This window comes from Oryx dammah, unplaced genomic scaffold, assembly GCF_014754425.2.
Source record: "Oryx dammah isolate SB20612 unplaced genomic scaffold, SCBI_Odam_1.1 HiC_scaffold_18, whole genome shotgun sequence".
Lineage (NCBI taxonomy): Eukaryota > Metazoa > Chordata > Mammalia > Artiodactyla > Bovidae > Oryx > Oryx dammah.
Window position 1 is genome coordinate 14,855,161 of NW_024070202.1, and position 20,980 is coordinate 14,876,140.

Consider the following 20,980-nt stretch of genomic DNA (forward strand, 5'->3'; position numbering starts at 1 on the left):
CAATTTGAAGCAGACATTGGGGACAATTTAAGGTTTTTATCCACAAGAAGGTTTTTTTCCATTCTCTTAAATGCAGCCATAATTAGAGTAATTTTTCATGTAGCCCGCTGATTACAGCGTTTTTACCGTCAAAGATAATTACCTGTAATTTTCTTCCACTTTTAATACTAAAAAGCCATCTTTATTTAGATTCAGGAACAGGAAAGGCGAAACAAAAGAGGGAAATTATTCTGTTATTCATACACAAATTGCAGAGACGTAGGACCTAAAATTGAAAATTAACCAAAATTATAATGCTGAAAAGAATGGAAGAGGCTGCAGAAGTACAGCTGGTAGTGGGGCTTTGCTGAATTATTCAAATTACGTTAGAGAGAAAGCTACCATACATCGAAACCAACACTGATTTTTCTTTAAAAAAAAAATCACCAGACACATGCCAAACCACTGAGAGTGCATGGAATTCTGAAACCCAGAAAATGCATTTTAACACATTGGAGATGTTACCATGATGCTCCAGTGTGGATCTATCTCTTAATACAAGTTTAATTAAACAGGAAGTTCTATCAAGGGGTCCTCCCAGGAACTGGCATTGGAAATGGGCTTCCTCTGGGTCCTCTGAACAGCAAGGGTTAATAATTCTTGCTCTTTAGAAGGTATTGACCCCATAGTAAACTGATTCCCCAGAGAGGGATTGGTAGGAGGGGCGTGGGTGAAGTCTCAGCACCTACTACGCCTCCCCACGTTCGAACTTCTCAGAGTTCGAGTTCTAGAGCCTCGTTCTGACAATATTTTTCAAGTTAAAAAAAAAAAAAGGAACAATGGTTACGAAGAGTGAGAGTGAAGGGGAGAAATTTCTTCTCGGTGCCAATAAGCATCTCATTTATTTTTTGACATAATTTAGCACAGACGTTCCTCCGGAGAAAGGCCTTTCTGTTTCTGTGCTGAGGTGAGGGAAACAAAAATTTCTCAGGGCTCCTACCCGTAAACTCTCTAGCTGCTTCCAGCGTCTACAGGGTCAGGAAGGAGCATCATCTATAGATAGAACTGCACCGCGTCTGCAAGAGTCTTCCTTGGCATGTCCCTAAATCAAACGGGTTCCCTGGCTCCACAGCTCGATTCTGCATCTCAGCCAATCGGGCCTCCAATCCCAAGGTCTCGGCACTGGGGCCTCTCAGGCCACTGCTCTACGGTCAGCATCCCACGCCTTCCCCCTTCCCCCGCCCCCAGCTTGAGGCAAAGACACTGTAAAGCAGTGGTTTTGGAGGCCAGTTATTCCGGAAACTTTCTCCCCAATATAGGAAGGCGTCAAAGGGACTAGAAAGTCGGAAAGATGCAGACTGCACCTGCCGTTGCTAATGGCCGCATACCTGTGATGCTAAAGGGGCATTTGTCCCCAGCGAGCTCCCTTTGCAGACTCAACGCCCCCAAACTTAAAACCATCACCACGTGTAAGACCTCCATGGGTGTGTCTAGGACTAGTTTTGAGTAACAATGTTTCAAAGTATATTTCAGCCTGCAATCTCCAGGAGACTTCCCTTCATACCTTACAGAAACCTCCTGCACGTCCGAGTGTCCAGTCACAAGCTGCACCAAGCATCAACAGCACAGAAAGCAAAAAAGACAAATCAACTTCTTAAGGATCCCATTCTCACCCAAATCATTGTCACTCATCAGAACCACAACCCTTTTACTGTTAAAGTGGAATAAAAGGTCAGAAATGAAAACCATCTCTAGAGCAAAGTTGCAGTCCATAACAAATTACAACAGCAATACATACAGCTTTGTGTGAGAATAGAAATATGAGCTGTGTCTTATAGTATGCAAGAAATAAAAACTTACCCCCAGTGAATCTCTCTTAAGCAATGATCAGGGTCTAGAAATCTATACTGAACAGAAGCAGAGGAGAATATTTTTCTGAGTCTCAGGGCAGAAGCTCTTTCTCTATATTCTTGGTTGAGTGAGCACATCCAGGTGTGAAATTGTTTGCACACCCCAGCACCTCTTATATTGCCAGCAAAATTAGCTGTTATTACTGTCACTGTTTAGTGATGGTTAGCGTGATACAAAAAAAAAAAAAAAAAAAAACTGCTGTAATCAAGACCTGGCGCATCTTTGCAAATTACAGATAATTGTAAACGTCCAGATTATGATAATAGCATCCTAATCCAGCCTGCAATATAATTATTACAGAGTGTTACATCTGAAACTGTCCAGTAGGGCTAATTCAGCCATTATTTAGACCCTATTTTTGTACTGCAAATGGGTTGCTGAGTTGAAAATGTACGATTGTAATTTCACAGGGCACTCAATGAGTAATGGTATAGGAAGAGGAAAATACAAAAGTGAAATGTGAACAGTAGCGATCAAATCAAACCCTGAAGGACAAAAGACTGTTTGATTCATATGGAAAAAGAAGAGCGGGAATTAAGAAAATAGCAAATCAGTGGTCTGAAGCATTACGTGTCCAAATCTTCAATATGTGGAGGGCTGATGTGTTTGCAAGGGCTTCTACATCTGCTGCTGCCTGGTGTCTGAAATACTTTTCTTTTCTTTTTTTAAACCTGTCTTTCCCCCCCTTTTCTCTCCTAAAGCATTATCTTCCTTAAAAAAAAAAAAAAAGTGCCCCTCCCCCAAGCAAAGAACGTTTGTCAGTTTCATCATTGTTTCCACCAAGGCAGCCTCAGAAAGTGCCTGTCACTTGTTTATGAACATTTTCTTAAATGAATTTTCATTCTCTCCTGTCATCAGAGCCAAATGCCCTGGGTGTTTGTAAGTGTTCCTGAGCTTCATCTCCATTCTCTTTCACTGAGAACAAGTCATTGAGAGTCCTAAAGGATATTAGCAGAAAATGTATTAATTGCTGCTAATTAAATAAAGCTGGATGGGAAGCCGTCTTCTCTACTCACCCTGGTTGGCTATAGGCTTTAATCCTATCATTAACTTTTATTAATTAACCCACCCCTTCTCATGTCAAGCAGTCCAGCTGCTTCTTTTGCTACCAGTCACTGATGTACTTCTTTTTGTATTCCAGAAAGTCTGGTGTTTTTGATAAAGAACTGGCCCTGCCCCCAGATATGGCTGTTAAAGGGCAAGGTCAGTCTCCTTAAACTGGAGGCACAGAGGAGAGAGGGAGTTAGAGAATTATAGCAAGAGAGTCTGGAGAGACACTGGAGCACTGTGCTGGTTCCACAGTGAGAGCAGACTGGGTTCCAGCTGCTGCCTTCTGGAAGGTAAACCCTGACCAGGCTGAAATTTCTGGTTCCTGGTGGGGACGTCCTGGTCAGGGAGACCTAAATCTGGTACACTCCCAGTAGCTCATTTTTCCCACCATAAGAACTGAGAATTTCCTAAGCATCTTTTCCAGCCTCTAGGACAGTGTGTGATGATTCTCCTCCCACCACCTAGCAAACCCTGGAGCTACCCAGCCAGGCCCACCCTGCAGGGTGGAAAGCAGGCTTCCTTAGCTCCTGTGAATTTAAGGGCAATAATGAAATGTCCCCTGTTTAGTGACCCCTGCTTACAGATGAAAGTTGAGTCCATATCCTGCCTCTTGCCCCGCCCTCTTCTCCCACCTTGCAAATGGCAAACGGCAGAAATAGTCCTTGAATGACAAAGCTTCCAGGGTTTTCTCGCCTTTGCAAGGAAAAAAAAAACACAACTTTAAATCATAGCTTGGACTGTTTACCGCCTTTCACCTTCACCTACTTCTTAAATATATATATATATAGACTGTGCATGGTGGAGGTTTGACAGAGAATCCTGGCTGAAACTTAGACGGGGGTGTGTGTGCGCGCGGGCGCGCATGTGTGTGTGTGTGTGTGTGTGTAGAATGATGTTATGAAGCCACTTTTTTCCCCTTCCTGTGGCGAAAGGTCATAATGTGTGGTATTTCACTATTTTATATAAATCTTGGTTTAGGATGTGGAACAGACTCAATGATACGTGCGCTTTTGGCAGAGACTCCTTCGGGTCCCGGTAAAGCAGAAGTAAATACGAAGTTCCAGCGAACAAAAGAGCAAAGACACTTAATTGCTGCAAATCAGGACTCTTTTCTTTTAGAGAGAGACTCATGTAAATTCCCTCGGTTCCTATCTTTACGGTTAGAGCTCGACCTATAAAACAGGTTATTACATTACAGCCGACAACCCTGGATGATTGAAAGGGAAGTCTCCCCCCGCCCCTCCGCAGTCGACACTACGTGTACTTTCTGCCCTGTACCACCCGGTAACCTAAAGCTTGTCAGATGCAAAAGAAAACGGATGGGGCGGGGGGTGGGAGACCGGACTGCGTAGAAAAATATTTAGCCAATCCCACATGTGCTACCGCTATTGGGGCTGTTTTCGAGGCCCAGAGTTCGCTATGACTCTGAAAAAACCACGTACAGTGTGCAACACTCGCAGGCAACCTGGGAGAGCGCGGAGGGCGGGAGCAAGCCGCAGCGCCCCCTCCCCAAACTCCCCGGAGGCTGAAGCCTCCGCCCAGCTGCTGTGGGAGGGGGTGCTTCTGGGCGGAGGAGAGGGGTGACCGCAGGCGGATCCGCCGGCGTGGCGCGCTTCCCAGAGGTGCCGGAGGGCGTCTGCCCTCAGGGCGTGCCTCAGGGGAGGGCTGGAGCGCTCCGGGTTGGAGAGATCCCAGTGGCCAGGGGGAGGCGCGCCATCCCGGGGGCTGCGGGATGGGGCGGGGAGGGGGTGGTGGTTGGGTAGCCCTAAAGGTCCCTCTCTTCGAATAAAAGAAGCTCTGGGGAGGGGGCAGGAGAGGGGCAAGGGGTAGTGTTCCAGGAGACGTCCCTCGCGCTTCGGGCTGGAGAGCTCCGGAGACCGAATGGTGTCAAGCCCAGAGGAAACTGCAGGGCGCGCTGCGAGGAGGCGAGCGCCGCCCGGCCTTGGCGCGCTGTGGGCGACTCCCAGGACGGCGCGGCCAGGACGCCGCGAGCCGTGGGGCGTCCGGTGGGATCAAAGAAGCCAAAGGAGGCCAGCCGGCGCGTCTGGGATTGTGGGATAAGGGGCTGGAGAGAGAGGATTGGCATGGGCGGGGAGAGCCTGGCCTGGCCTGGCCTGGCCTGCGTGTCGTCGGAAGGGGGTGTGTGCCTGTGTTGGTGTGCAGGTCAACACGCTCCTGCCCGAGGCCAAGACCTGGGTGGGTCCGAGGGTGGGTGGACGGGCTCTCGGGTGGGTGCCCCACCGGGAGCGAGAGCGAGAGAGCGAGATCAAGGGCAACGAGGTCTGCGGGTTCCTGTGTGTGTGTGTGTCTCAGGCCCTGTGGCTCAGCACTGGAGCCGCCTGGCACCCACAGGAATGCGGCTTCTCTCAGCTCCCCCGGCCGCCCCCTGTTCCACAAGGAGGTGGCCGCCAGGAAAAAAGGGGGGGAAAGGGGCAGAAATCCGCCTAGCCCAACACGAGCCTCAAACAAAGGCCAATTTATCTCACCTTTTACAGGAGGGCCCGGGAGGAGGACAGGGCACCAAAGAGTCATACAGGCGTGCCAGCAGCATGCCCTCGGCCTCCTGGGCTTTGTGAGGAGGTCTGCAGATAGACACAGGGGCTTGGGAGTACAGGGGCGCCGTGAAGAAGCCCACGGGAAGGAAAATGAAATCTGGGGGTGAGCTTGACATCTCCGGAGCAGTAGACTGACAGCTAGGCAAGTGGAGATCGGAAGGGGCAGGCAGAGGTCAGGAGAGAGGGCTTGGGCATTTGGGGACCATGCCAGCGGGGAGTGGTACACGTTTACATCAGATATAGGAATAAACAATGGAGGAAGAAGGGAGGGTGGGAGGAAGGCGAACATCACACGGATATTTTTAGTCTTTGCTGAGGATGTTATTTTTATATCCTTGGGCGCAGGACTGCAGGGAGTTAAATTCCCCAGGGAGAATCCCCGCGGTGCCAGGGAAAACCCGCTGCAGACTGGTTTGCCAGAATATTTTTGTCCACGACTCCTAGACCAAGTTTAAAAAAAAAAAAAAACCGCGCGAGAGAAGAGGCCATTGCGAGTGGAAGAAGTGAGGTTAGCACAAGGGAAGGAATCCTGAAACCAAGTCTGTCCGCGCAGCGCTCCGCCCGCCCGCCCGCATCGCAACGAGGCTCCGATGTCCTTAACGACAAGCAGTGTCAGGGCTGGGGGTGGCGGGGTGGTCAGGAAAGAAGAGCTTCCCTCTTCTTTCCGGGAAGAGTCCGAACTCGCCCGTGCCTCTGCTTGACCACGACGGACGAGGTGGGGTGGTAGTGAAGGAATCCCCTTTTCAAAGCCAGGGAAGGAGAAGGGGAGATGATGGGGACGCCTGGAAAAATATCTGCCCTCTCCACGTGTAGAAAAGTAAAGAGTGTGCTCCAGGCACATTCTTGCCCCCCTCAGGCCACCAGCGGGCCCGCCCCCTCCAACCTTCCCGAGCACGCACCCTGGGGCTGCCAGGGGCGCCCGTGCTGGGGGAAGTTGGTACTCGGCAACCGCGGGCGCGGGATTTCTCCCAGCCGGATCCGCCAGATATAAAACGCAGGCTTTCGGTGTAATGGAAACTCCGGAAAGACTTACAAGCCAAGAATGAAAAGCAGGAAACGGAGCCCTCTACCTTTCCCTCTCATCCTCCTATTCTCTGCCAGGGCAGAAAACAAAGTGGGCTCCGCATGGCTTTCCCCCAGGCGCGTCACCACCCGGACCTTCTTTCGAGAAAGACTAGCTGGAGGGTATCAAAGGCGGAGGCAACTTCGAAAAGGGAACCGCTTTGGAGGTGGGCGAGGAGGGGGTGGTCCACAGCCCTGGCCACGGTCCACGAGCCGCGTTGGAGCCAGGCCGGGTGTCCCTACAAGACACGCAAACCTTCGAACCCCCCTCTAGGCCTTTCCAAACTGGCAGGTTAGAAAGGCAAGAGGAAGAGAAGGAAGGAGACGAGCAGAGGAAAGAGAGAGAAAGAGGCGAAAGAACACACAGGCAAATTCCCCTCAGGGCACACAGCGTGCCTTTTCAGGTCTAGTCTCCCAGCCCTGGAAAAACCTCAGAAATCCTCAGATGACAGGATGTAATTTTTTACGTTCTAATCTCCACTCCCCACCCCCAAGAAGACTCTTTTGTCAAATTTATTACTGCTGACTTCCTAGCTGTAAAATATAACTCATGCATCTTGTAATTTCCAACAAATGATTTCCCTTGGTGTCCCAAGGAAACAATCAGGCGGACTAAGGGACAGTCAGAAGGACACCTAGAATTCTGGCCTGAGAGCGAAACTCTAGACCCGAGCCGTAGCTCTCTGTGGTCATACTGCTGACGTCCATGTGCAGAGGTGCGGGGAGAAGGACGGGACAGAGGCCAGGGTTGCTGCAAGTCCGTCCTCTCCGCCCCGGAGAAGGCTTCACAAAAGAGAAATCCCTGCAAACAGATTCAACTTCCCACGATTGGAACCTGCTTTGCCACTGTTTTATGTAAAAGCAAAGCAGGGGAGCTCCTTCCTGAAAAAACCAGAGTGGTAAAGAGGCTGAAGGAAATAAACTTATGTTTGGAGTATTATCTCACACGAAGTGAAATCAACATGGGGCCACAATGCTTTCCTTCCTTTCCTCCACCTCACAATTCCCTTTCCTGGCCGAAAGAAACCCCCCCCACCGCCCACCCCCATCACCACCTCCCCCCACCCCCCCATGCCCTGCGTGGCCTACTGATTTAGGTACATCATTGTTTTCAAGTCCTGTGATCCTTTCCTCTTGTGAAAGAACTCAGATAAATTTATAATCATACATTAGGGAGTCCAAGGCACTACCATTTGCCACACTGCAAAGATTTCAGATTTTTTAAAAAAAATGTAATAGGAGGGGAATTTTCTTTTTCTTTTTTTCATTTTCTCATCTCTGGAAGCTCCCTTTGAAGGGAGTGTAATTTGTCTAATTGCTCTGGCAATACACTGAGGCTGATGGAGGTGGGGGGGTGGGTAGGCTCCACCATAATTGCTTTGAGCTTAGAATTCAGAGTGGTTATTGAGGGATTTCTGCTTCTTTATTACACACAGAGAGGGAGGGCTGTATTTAGATTTCAGCATTACTTTCTACCTGAAACAATTTGGGGTTAAACTTAAAATTATCTAAATGTTTTTGTGGTTAGGCAAAAAAATCACCTAAATATATATTATATGGCAGTACTCTAAACAGGCCACATATGTATAAAGACATATAAAGTACAGCATCCAACATACACACATCTACCGTTCTGTAAGCATGCATCCCCATTTTCTGTTTTCCTTTTTGCTTTGTTGTATCTCTACAGTTTGTCTTCCTTTAATAGCCTGCACAAAATGTCACTAGCGCATTGTAAGGGGGGCAAATGGAGTATCTTTTAGAAACATTTTTCTTTCATGGTCGAAATAATTTTATTTATCCAGAATATACAGCTTAATTCTTCTATCTACACTTATTTACATGGTTAAAATAACATTGAAAAAAGTCTTTTGAAAAGTTGAGGTCATAGATTTCAAGGCACCATTGATAGTGTCCACAGTTGCGCAAAAATGTTCGTCTGTAAAAAAAGGGGGGATGGGGTCCTTTGAAATGCAATAACTTACATGCAAAAAAAAAGCTTTACACATGAATTTTTTTTGTTTCTGTTTTTTCCAAACTTTCCCATATGAATTCCTTTTTTTTAAAAAAAAGGTTGATTTTCTAAAACAGCAGAAACACAGTAGTCCCAAAAAAGAGAGCAAGAGAAAGCGGCCGGTCTAATAGAGTGTCCCGGAGGCCAGCGCCAGCGGGTGCTGTAAGGAGCCGGGCGGCGGCAGGTGGGAATTGATTGAGCTGGCTGCGCTCGGGTACCAGGAAGCTGAGTTCTCCAGGTAGCTGGACGCGGGGGACTGGTTGGAGGTCGGAGGGTGGGCATGAGGGTGGTGGCTGAGCGAGCGGGACGAGCCCTGGGGCTCCCACACCGCTGGAGACTGCGGCGAGTTACACGCCATAGGGTCGCTGGAGCTGGGGCTATGCTCCGGGGGCATCTCCCCGTTTTTCATGATCTTCTTGATCTTGGATCTTTTGTTCTGAAACCAGATTTTCACCTGGGTGGGGGGGAACAAAGGCACACGTTACCGGGACGCTCAGGTGCTTGCCCGCGCGCCTCCCCCAGGGCGGCGACCAGAGGCTTAATTCGGCCCCCAGGAGGCCGGACACTGGCGTCCCCCCGCAGCTGGCGGCCTATGGTGAAGGGGCTGGACCCAAGGTCACAGCCTGGATCACGGGCCCCAGAGGGGCCGCCGCTGGGGCAGGACCCCAGGCTTCAGTCTTCGGTTGGGGCTGGGGGAGGAGGCGCGAGTGTCCACGCCCGCGAGAGCGCACGTGTAACCCAGCGCGGGAAGCACGCAACGCGGCGCCACGAACGTCTCCAAAACAACCGCCTGAGCGCCGCGCGCCAGGGGCGCGTCCGCGCGAGGTGGGAGGGGGACCAAGGAGTGGTCTCCCCGCTGCCCGACCGCCTCCTTTCCCTCCCACTCCTGCTCGGTTTCGAGGACATTCTTTATTCTTCCGTCGGCCCCCGTGGGGTTGCGGTGGGAGTGAAGGGGCCCATCCAGGGCAGACTTTCCCGAGCCACAGCGCCCCCCACCTCGGACCCGCCGCAGGCGCAGGGCGTGACCCTCCGCTTCCGGCCGCCAGCGCGCGGCCTGAGACCCCCGCGCGGGGGCCGGGCCCTGCTCACCCCCGCTGCTCTGCACTGTGCGGAGCACTAGACAGTTTCTTAAAGCTGCGAGGGTGTCCTCGAGACAACCCCCCCACCTTGTTCCCAATCTAGGGAACTGGCCCCTCAGCCCCCGTAGACTCGAAGGGCGGGGGGCTGCTTCTGGGGATGAACGACGTCTCGCTGCCGTCCCCACCACTCACGGCGACGCCACCCGGCCTAGAGGGGAGGGCGCGGGGTCAGTGTCTATGTGTCTGCAAGTTTCTCGCGGGCTCTGATGAGTCGGCTCCAGCCCGCCGGGACCGAACCGCGCGGTCCAGCCAGGCTTGCAGCCCACCGGGGCTCTGGCCCAGGCCGCGGCCGGATTTACCTGTGTTTGCGTCAGTCCCAGCGAGGCGGCCAGCTCGGCGCGTTCGGGCAGGGCGAGGTACTGAGTCTTCTGAAACCTTCTCTGTAACGCGGCCAGCTGAAAGCTGGAATAAATAGTCCTGGGTTTACGAACTTTCTTTGGTTTGCCGTTCACCATCCTCACCTCGGGCTCGGCCACTTCTTTCTCTAAATAATCAAAACAGACCCGGTTAGAACTCGTTGGCAGACAATGGCCCTTTTGCAGAACTTGCGAATACAGTCCTTGAAATTCTTACCACGCAGCCTTCACTCTCTTTTCCCCATATCACCACCTTTACTTCACGGGACAGCACCCCTCCCTCCCCCCGGCCCCTCATCATGTAAAAGGCCAGGTAGCCTGATTAATTTTCTTCTCTGTTTATTCAGGTTCTCCTGGTTTTTTGCAGAGCGTCTGGCACAGCAGAACTCCCTTCTCGGCGTCCGGGATTTAGCCCTTGCAGCGGTTCTTGCTTCACCCGGATTCGTTTTCAATCCCACCCTGTGTTCACCGACGGCTCTAGGGTGAGTTCTGGGCCCGTCTCTCCCGGGGATTCAAGCGAGGAAGCCCGGACTGTGGTCCCCCTTATGTCAGCGTCTGTTCGGGCGCCCGCAGAGGCCAGACGCTTGGGCAGGGAAGACGCTAACCGAGGTCTCCAAAGTTCAAAGACCCACAAGCAAACTGCTCCTTCAATTCAGAGGCAAGCGGTCCGAGCCGCCGCAGACAGAGGGTCGATTATGCAGCCCCCATAATCTCCCTGCAGATCTGCGAGGGCACAGATGTGTCTGGTTTCTTTTACAAATAGACTTAATAAGTTCTTGGCCAAAAGGAAAAAAAAATCTTTCATGTATGCACGAAGCACAGAGCCACTGAAAGGAACGAAGACATCCCACTTCTCCTCCCCCCGCCCCCATCTACCCACCCACCACCCTGGAAATCTTTTAAAGTTTATCAAGAGTTACAATTTGCAAAAGAATCTGCGGTGGGGTGTTTTCGTAGGAAAGGGGCGGCAGGTCAGGACGAATTTAGCAGACTTGGTAGTATAGATTTGGCGGGGGGTGGGGGGTGGGGGCGGAGCGGAGACTCTCCGAACGCGTGTTTTCCAAACGTGCCCTGGGGCCACAAGTCCCCTTTCACAAAAGTACCTTCTTATCAAAAGTGCCCATCTCTGAAAGGGGCGGAGACCCTCTCCTTGGGGTGTGCGTGTGCGTGTGTGTGTGTGTGTGTGTGTGCGCGCGCGCCGAGCTCCTGGGAGAAGGGTGGAGGATGAGGACTGTGGTCTCCATTCTGCCAGAGCAGGGGATGCTAATATTAGCAGGATTATTAATGTGCTGGTGGGAAGAGATCAAACCTGACCAGCAAAACCTCTCCAAGGAGACCTCATACCTCTCTTACCGCCCAAACTCACTAACCCTCAAACTCTCCAACTAAGTTTCAAGGCAGACGAAAAAGGAGACGCCTTGAAAAAGGAGATGGGAAGGAGAAACAAATTTTAGGCACCCAATGGAGAAAAAAATATATTGCTCCAATAACGTGACCCTTCAGCAAACCTCCTCCACCTTTAAATGGCTTTTTGTTTTTGGAAATGCCTTGGATAAACCGCAAAGCTCTCGGCGCGCTCTTCCTCTGGCGGGCTAGGGCTCGCGGGCCCCCACCCTGCCCCGTGTGCTCCGGGCACCCACACCACGCTGGCTCGCAGCTGCTCCCAGACTGTTCCCCACGGAGTCTTTGAGGCAGCCGTGCATCCCGACTCCCACCGATCGAGCTCGCCTACCCCCACCCCCTCCCCCCGTCCCCGCTCCCAAATCCAACAAATAGCCTTTTCCAGCTTAGCTGGCTTCCTGACCGGGCAAGCTGAGAATCCAGCGACTGAGCGGTCGCCTGAAGGGACCGAAGAGAAGAGACGCTGGTCCGAACACCCCCCTCAGGCTGCTTCTGCTAAGAATCTCTAAAACGCTGGCCCGGGAGTCGCTCTCGTTTGTAAACTCGGCCCCTACTCCCTTCCGCCGGGCGCTTCCCCATTGCAGTGGATGGCGCGGCTCCCCCCGAATCCTGACTCCCACCCCCGCTCCCGGTACCTGGCTGGCTGGTGGCGCTCGGAACGCGGTTGTAGGCGCCGCCGTACTGGTGGTAGGGGCTGGCGTAGCTGTAGTCGGCGTAAGCTTTGGCGGGGTAGCTGCCGGCGGAGCCGTTCACGCCGTGGTACTGGTACTGGTAAGGGTTGAGCGCCTTGCCGTAGGAAGCCGAGGTAGGAGAGCAGTAGCCGTGCGGGGCTCCCCCCGGGGCGCTGTAGTAGTCGGAATCGGTAGCCGACGACTCGGGCAAAGTTGGCGATTCCTGAGACGGGTGGTGCATAGCTGCGGCCGTCTGGAACGGGGCTTGGAAGTCGCCGGATCGGATGCTGGGGACCCTTCTGTCAAACACTCCTGTCATCGCTCGCTGGCGGCGGCGGCCCGAATTGGCTGTGGGGCTGCTCTGGTCTAAGCTGACATGGCTGTAGGAGCGAGGGAGGAGGAGGAGGAGGAGGAGGAGAGGCGGCGGCGGAGGCGGCGAGGAGGAGGCTGGGAGTCGCGGAGGCTCTGTCTCCGGCAGGCTGACTGCTGGCTGAAGCGCAGCACAGCCTTGGTTAAATCCTTAATTGCGCGCTTACGCACAGCGGGGTGGATCGGGTTCCATTGGCCAGGGCCTCCGGAGCAGCAGCAACACCCTAACTCGTCCAACTAGTTTTAGCACAACAAAGCATTGCTTAAAAAAAAAAAAGAGGGAGAAAAAAATATGAAGGGGTGGGGGGAAGAGAGAGAGAGAGAGACAGAGTTGTTGCTTGTTGGGGGAAGGAGGGGTGTCTCAGGCAATCTGTTTTCAGTGAATTCTAGAGACGACGCAGAAGCCCCAGCACCCAGCTCTGTACTGTCTGGAGACAATGTGTTCCAATGAGCAGCCTCAGAAAGTGCACATGTTTTGGGATGAAGTCGACCACTGTCTCTCCTTGCTTCTCAGCTGTACCAGGGGCGAATGTGGAATTGAACACTGAAGAGTGAAGTGGTGGCAGTGGGGATGTGGGACAAAGGCAAAAAGAAACTGATGAGAACAATACTTTTAGTGGGATACTGGGAGCTAAGTTGTAATTTACATGTGTTGAAAATTTGCGACTTGGGGAAAGACAGACAAATCTGGAGCAAGCACTTCGTTTGCCGGAGATGCGTTTTATTTCTGAGGGGGAGACAAGGGCACTCAAGATGCACAATAAATGGCAGGAAGAGTTCGTGCAACCCCTGGTGCCCATGGTGACTTTAAAAATCACTGCCTTAAGCACAAATACTTTAATGACTCCCAAAGTGCTAGTCCCCCAAAGGCGAAGGCAGTCCCACATTTTGTTCAATATTCTAGTCTATTTGGATACTATTTGAATAGAGGATCTATAATTCTGTGTTCAGTGGCCAAAGACTCCTGCAAAAGTGAACGGCCTACTTATGACCTGTCCTCAGGGACTTAATGGGAACCCCTAGAACAATATTCTTGCCTGGAGAATCCCATGGACGGAGGAGCCTGGTAGGCTGCAGTAGTCCATGAGGTCACAAAGAGTTGGACACGACTGAGCGACTTCACCTCACCTCATCTCGCCTAGAACATTGGAAAGTAGAGATAAAAGCTCTTTAGGGAAGTTGGGTGAAGCTCATGGATTTCCCTCTCCCGGCTCCACGGAGGTAGAACCAAGGGCCTGCTTTTTCCTTCCCCAGGTCTGGGTTCCTTGCAAAGAGAGAAAAGGCTCAGGAATCAAACCCTTGGTGTTTGGGATGCAGAGTTTGCTTTTCATGACATGTCATTCTTGCTCTAGCAGTGATATAGCTGGGAGATTAGAAATTTAATATTAGTTTACCACTCCCCACTGCCTCTCCCCTCGAATAGGCCACTCACTACAGGAGCTGGATCCTGATTTGGGCCCTCCCAGCATCTTCCTCCAGGGGTCGGGAGATTGGGAGCCTGGGATCTTCACACCACTTCCAGGGTGGATGGCCTCTTATTAGTGCTTCCTCCCTGCCCCCCACTGCCAATTGAAGAATAAAACGCCTCCATTAATTGTGTCTTGTCCTAGTTTAACTGGGGAACTATTTTGGCTCAAAACATGCTAGCAGGAGAGCTCAGTGGTGGGGGCGGGTGTGGAACTCCGTGCCTGGGTGCCAGCCACATGCCAGCCGGGTGCCAGCCTGGCTCTGAAATTCCAAAGCTGAGGAGCAACCACGTGTGCACTGACTCCCTGCCTCTGCCTTCTAGGCATGGAGAAACCACAGCTGTGGTCGCTGGGCCCTTGGGGGGCAACTTCAGCTGGTGGGGGGTGGACAAGGAAGGCAAGGTGTCACCAGGTCCACAGTGCCCTGGGCCTTGGACTTCTCTGAGACAGATGCCCCGTGAAGAGAGGCAAGGCTGGCCACCCATCTTCGCCCCATGCTGTGGGTGTCAGCCTGGCTGTCCACCCCCTGGCTTTAGGCTGAGGAGGACCACAGGGCTTTGGAGGAATACTAGCACCAGCAGCAGGCTTGCAGTCCTGGCCTGTGCTCCAGAGAAGTTGTCGGTGCCCATTGAGTCACCTTACACACATCCTGCCATTTAATTACACGAGTCGCTTCCCCAAAGCAATGCTAGGGACGGTTCAAAGCATCTCCTGGCAAAGGCAAGGGACTCAGGGAGCAGGCACCCTTCCACAGCACCCCCTTCCTTCTACCGCCACAGCCCTGCCCTGGTACTTTTTATTTATTACAGATTTAAAAGTTATTATGTGGAGGGAAATAAGGGCAATAGGGTTATGCTAAATCAAGTGTTCCTAGCAATGTCCTTAGACCTTGCTGAAAAGGCAGATTCCCACTTGGATGGATTGGAAGCTGCAGAATTTGGGAAAAATTTAGAAGTTCAAAATCCAGTTGACAACACAATGTTACAATATCAAGTTACCCTAAACCTTGCTAAATTTCACCTCAGATTAAAAAAAAAAAAAACACAGGACATTCTCTCCCACAGTTTTTACACAAGACAAAAAGGAGTGGGGCGGAAGGGAAGGATTTAATTCTTTGTTTCAATTCCTAAGGTGTTGGCCTTCATGCCAGACAGGAAAACACTTTTGCAAAGGCCTCTGCAGGCCTCCAAATCTGGGTTGTGTCTCTTGAGTCCAGAGCATCGACTTGCTTGCTTTGTCCTGTTCTTTTCTAGGTTGACCCCACTTCCCAGTACCCTTCTTTTCCTTAAAGAAAGCAGGAGGGAGAGGGAGCGCTAAGTTAAAAGGGGCCACGATATGGTCCCATTTCATTTCCCGTACTTTGTGACTCTGCGCACCGCTGTCCTCCCCCCCCACCCCCCCACCCCCCCCCCCCCCCCCCCGGCCCCAGCCTGGCTGCCGCTTCAGATCCACCCTCCCGCAACACTGGCTTTGGGTAGCCTGGCTGACAGGGTAGCAACTTTTGCTGGTACTGTGGTGGTTCTGACACAAAGGCCCAGAGGTTGGAGACGAGCGGGCTGGACGTTGTCACCTCTTTCTAAACCCACTGACCGGCCCAGCCATAGAGAAACAGCCCCGCGGCTTCCAGCTTCTCCAGAAATGCTCTCCCCGCGGTGGCACGTAGGAAGAATGTGAGTAATTTCATCTCCTAGTAGCCGAAATTTGCAAAGGGCGGGAGGGGGTGGAGGAGAATCGGACCCTAAGAGAAGAGCAAGTCTTTACCACGAGCGCCACCCAGTGTCCGCGAGGAACAGCGTGCAAATGGCAAACGCTTCCCAGACTCAGCGTCCCTGGCTAGACAACGCTGGTTTCTCCCGGGGTTCCAATCGGCTACCACGTGGCTTTCCTTCCGTCTGTTTCAGCAGGTCTTTTCTCTTCTTCGTTCCTTTCCTTGTTACTCCTTATACATTCAAACTCTTCCTCTTCCCCTCACCCCCAACCAGATCACTTTTTTTCTGGGTTTCAGCACGAAACCCAGCAGTTTTGGGGAGTACCATTCCAGAAAAATATCTATTTCTGCGTTATTGACTATGCCAAAGTCTTTGACTGTGTGGATCACAAGAATGTGGAAAATTCTGAAAGAGATGGGAATACCAGACCACCTGACCTGCCTCCTGAGAAACCTATATGCAAGTCAGGAAGCAACAGTTAGAACTGGACATGGAACAACAGACTGGTTCCGAATAGGAAAAGGAGTACGTCAAGGCTGTATATTGTCACCCTGCTTGTTTAACTTATATGCAGAGTACATCATGAGAAACGCTGGGATGGAAGAAGCACAAACTGGAATCAAGATTGCCTGGAGAAATATCTATAACCTCAGATACGCAGATGACACCACCCTTATGGCAGAAAGTGAAGAGTAACTAAAGAGCCTCTTGATGAAAGTGAAAGAGGAGAGTGAAAAAGTTGGCTTAAAGTTCAACATTCAGAAAACTAAGATCATAGCATCTGGTCCCATCACTTCATGGGAAATAGATGGGGAAATAGTGTCAGACTTTATTTTTGGGGGGCTCCAAAATCACTGCAGATAGTGACTGCAGCCATGAAATTAAAAGACGCTTACTCCTTGGAAGAAAAGTTATGACCAACCTAGATAGCATATTGAAAAGCAGAGACATTACTTTGCCAACAAAGGTCTGTCTAGTCAAGGCTATGGTTTTTCCAGTAGTCGTGTATGGTTGTGAGAGTTGGACTGTGAAGAAAGCTGAGCCTTGAAGAACTGATGCTTTTGAACTGTGGTGTTGGAGAAGACTCTTGAGAGTCCCTTGGACTGCAAGGAGATCCAACCAGTCCATCCTAAAGGAGATCGGTCCTGGGTGTTCTTTGGAAGGAATGATGCTAAAGCTGAAACTCCAGTACTTTGGCCACGTCATGCGAAGAGTTGACTCATTAGAAAAGACTCTGATACTGGGAGGGATTGGGGGCAGGAGGAGAGGGAGACAACAGAGGATGAGATGGCTGGATGGCATCACCGACTTGATGGACGTGAGTTTAAGTGAACTCCGGGAGTTGGTGATGGACAGGGAGGCTTGGCATGCTGCAGTTCATGGGGTCGCAAAGATTTGGACACGACTGAGCGACTGAACTGAACTGATGGCTTTCCTGGTGGCGCAGCTCTAAAGAATCCACCTGCAGTTCGGAAGATCCCTTGGATGGGAAGATTCCCTGGTGAAGGGAATGGCAATCCTCTCCACTGTTCTGGTCTGGGAAAGCCTACGGACAGAGGAGCCTGGCGGAGGACAATCTATGGTGTCTTCGTCAGACACGACTAAGCGGTTAAACAGCAACAATAACATGCTCTGGGATGACTAGAAACAGTTGAGGCAGCCTCGTTTTGGAGATAGTTATGAGGAAGCAGGCTCCTTTCTAACTGGATGGGGTACTTGATGCTGAGGGAGATTCACTACTTCCATGACCTGGAAAGATGGTGCCACTCTTGAGTTTGCAGGGAGAGGGCCTTGGAAAGCCTAGGAGATCATTTTAATAGGAGGGGTAACTCAGTTTTCTCCCTCTGGCCCCTCTAGAAGTCTGCTTGCTTGTAGGTGTACCAAAAGTAGAACATCCTTTCCTTTGGGCTTGAAGCTCAAATTACTGCACCTGAAAATATTTATAACTTAAGATCTTTTAAATATGTAAACTATTTAATTAAGACATGGGACTCATCAATTGGATGCACGAAATTCAGGTAGATAAAGGACCCGCATAGCATGATGTGCGTGTGTGCGTGTTCAGTTGCTTCACTTGTATCCGTAATGTGGCAAGCCCATGGACTATAGCCTGCCAGGCTCCACTGTCCGTGGAATTCTCCAGGCAAGAATATTGGAGTGGGCTGCCAGGCCCTCCTCCAGGGGATCTTCCCAACCCAGAGATGGAGCCTGGGTCTCCTGCACCTTTTGTACTGCAGGCCGCTGAGCTGCTGGGGAAGCCCGCACAGCATGATACTAGCATTATACATGAAAACTTGATATAAACAAGGCTTCTTTATTCTAGAATCTTTTTGGAATTATTTTTGAATCAGTGGGCTAACTGTCTTTGAAAAGTCCTTTTCTTGGGTTGAGGTTTATTTCAGTTTTTATTTGCAGTGCTTGATCTGTTACTATTCTTCATCTGTCCAATGAAAATTGCTCTGAGAGCAGTTCACTGTTTCCATGTCTTTAATGATCATGATCCATCTAGAGCACTTTTCATCCCAGGAATCTCAGACAGAAATGCAGCTGGTTACATATATCGTTTGTTTTGTGGAGATAGATTTGAGTGATCATTTTATTTACAATGGAGCATCACTTTTCTTTGAGGTAGGGCACAGAGATCATTTAATAACTTAAGGTAAGGGACTTAACTTTCGTGGTGGTTCAGTGGCTGAGACTCCACGCTCCCAGTGGAGGGAGCTGGGGTTCAATCCTGGTCAGGGAGCTAGATCCCACATGCTGCAACTAAGACCGGATACAGCCAAATAAATGCGTAACAATAAATTTAAAAGGTAACTTTAGAGCCCCCAAATATTAAATTTGATGTTTGTCTAGAAAAGACACATTTCCATGAATTAGAGGTGATGAAAAGATAGGAGTGATGATTGAAAAAGTGGTGAAGACTTTAAAAAGTATCAAAGGTTGTTGGCCATTGGTTTTGGCAACTCAGCTGAGTGGCTTTTGGGTCTCTCTATAGAGAGCCAGGCACTCTGGCTTGGAACTGACATTCAGAGGTGGTTCCTTTTCTGGGTTGACAAAACTGTCTAATTCCCCACCTAGGTTTAAGTGATCCCTTGCACTCGTGAGGCTGAACTAACTAGGCCGAAGCCAAAATGCTTGGCCTCTCTGAATGGACAGTGAGCTTACCCAGGGGAAGAGGTGAGGGAGTGGGGGTGTGATGAAGTGATGGGAAGGATAGGTAAAAAGATTCCTCCCATGCTGAAATTAATTACGGTGCCCCCCTGTTCTCAAGAAAAGTGTGTTTGGAGTTAAAGGGTATCTCCAACAAAGTCATCTCAAAGGATTCACTAGCAGGCAATTATATAAGTATTCTGAATAAATTAAAAATCCCCAGAGGGGAAAACTATTTTCCACTTAATTCCAACCTAATAAGATATTTTTTGTTTTTTTTTTCCCCAAATGATAGTGCAGATCATAGACTTCTGCACATTTTGTTTTTATAATTAAGACATTAAAATGTGTTTATTCATTTAACTTAAACATAACTGTTTAGGAAAAGGCCTTAAGTATCCACTCAAATCTATTCTCTATGAGATGAATTTAATATACCACAGCTGAAAACACTTCAAGTTCATCTAAGGAGGAAGTAAATGGGATTACATTATTATATGTCTTTACAAACTGAAATTGAGTTATATTCTTCCTTCTAAACTTAGATTTCATCTTCTTGAAAAGGTTTGGCCGTGATACTATTTACAAAACCTTTATTCTTCTTAAAGATATATAAATATTCCCATTTAAAAATTACCCTTTGTGGAGTTAAAAGAAAAGTAATTGGCAGACAGGGATTTGGAGCAATGATCCAACTCTGGCAAGGAAATAGCAAGAGTGAAGCTTAAGTCATTTTTAATAATGTTCTAATTCCAAGATCAATTTAGAATTTTAAAGTTCATTGATCCTAAGCCACTGTATTTTTATGATCTGACAACACTGTATGCAAAGATGTAAAAAAAAATCACTTCTAAAGTCAAATCCATTCAGAGTATTCAAACACTGAGCTGGGTAAAACTTGGCACACAAATATATGCATGTGGGCAGGTAATATAAATTTATAGACATTTTTGCACTCTGCCTTATTTATGTCATTTTTATAGCTTAAAACAAACAGCAAGAAAATTCAAAACCTTTTTGTACAGCTGTGTTTACTACCTTATACCTTCTAAAAAGAGAAAGATTCTTAAACAGGCACCCTCAGCTTGAGATAAGAGGTTTCCCTGCTGTGTTGCATAGCATAATCAGAGGAAGGCGCAGTGCCCACCTGGACTTGCATCCCTCTGTGCTCCTGCAGAAGAAAATTAAGGCAACAGAAAGGAAAAGTCAATAGCTTTCCAAGTGAAGTGCAGCTGACGCAGCAATGGAGTCTTTTCTTAAAAAAACAAAAAACAAAACAACAAAAAACTGTAGACAGAAAAGATACATTACCCTGCTTGTACCCAGGATCTTAGTAAAGTCAGCTTATATAGTCCATGGGCAGTTAAGCTGATCTTTGCTTCTGCAACACTTAGTTTTATTTCTCTTTCTCAACATAGATGCTTTTATAAATTTATTGTTAATTGAAGGATAGTTGCTTCACAATAGTGGTTTGGTTTCTGCCATACATCATCATGAATTAGCCATAGGTATACATATGTCCCCTCCCTCTTGAATCTCCGTCCTACCTCCCACTCTTGGGAGGTTGTTACAGAGCCCCCGTTTGAGTTCCCTGAGTCATACAGCAAATTTCCGTTGGCATAGCAGACTCTTAGATGATGCATTTAGCGAAGTAGTATAAACATATACATTCACATCATTTATTTCTGCATCCTGGTTTGAAACATCTTCTCAGTTTTACCCCCAATAGATATATGTGTTTCAATTGGTTACTTTGGAAATCAGGGAACACTTTGGTTGCTACTTCTGCTTTTCAACAGCGCTCACTTTGCAGGCAACATACTGTCTGCCTACATGCACTATTGTTTTTTCTTTTTAAAAAACATTATTTATTTACTAATTTGCACTATTGTTAGTTTAAAATTGGGTTGGAGGAGTGGGTGAAATGAGTGAAGGAGACCAGAAGATAACATATTCAAGTTATAAAATAAATAAGTCACAGGGACGTGATGTCCAGCATGGTGACTATAGTTAATAGTTTTGTATTGCGTGTTTGAAGGGCTTCCCTGGTGGCTCAGAGGTTAAAGCGTCTGCCTGCAATGCAGGAGACCTGGGTTCTATCCCTGGGTCGGGAAGATCCCCTGGAGAAGGAAATGGCAACCCACT

General features: G+C 49.4%; 1 protein-coding gene across 1 annotated transcript; it reads right to left on the reverse strand.

The window, feature by feature from the left end:
- Positions 1 to 8,306: 8,306 nt before the first annotated feature.
- On the reverse strand, positions 8,307 to 12,784 carry DLX5 (distal-less homeobox 5). Its single transcript, XM_040260488.1, has 3 exons — positions 12,103 to 12,784; positions 10,010 to 10,194; positions 8,307 to 9,025 (listed from the first exon to the last, which is right to left on the reverse strand). The coding sequence occupies exons 1-3, from the start codon at positions 12,455 to 12,457 to the stop codon at positions 8,696 to 8,698; spliced, it is 870 nt and encodes a 289-aa protein (XP_040116422.1). The 5' UTR covers positions 12,458 to 12,784; the 3' UTR covers positions 8,307 to 8,695.
- Positions 12,785 to 20,980: the final 8,196 nt, after the last annotated feature.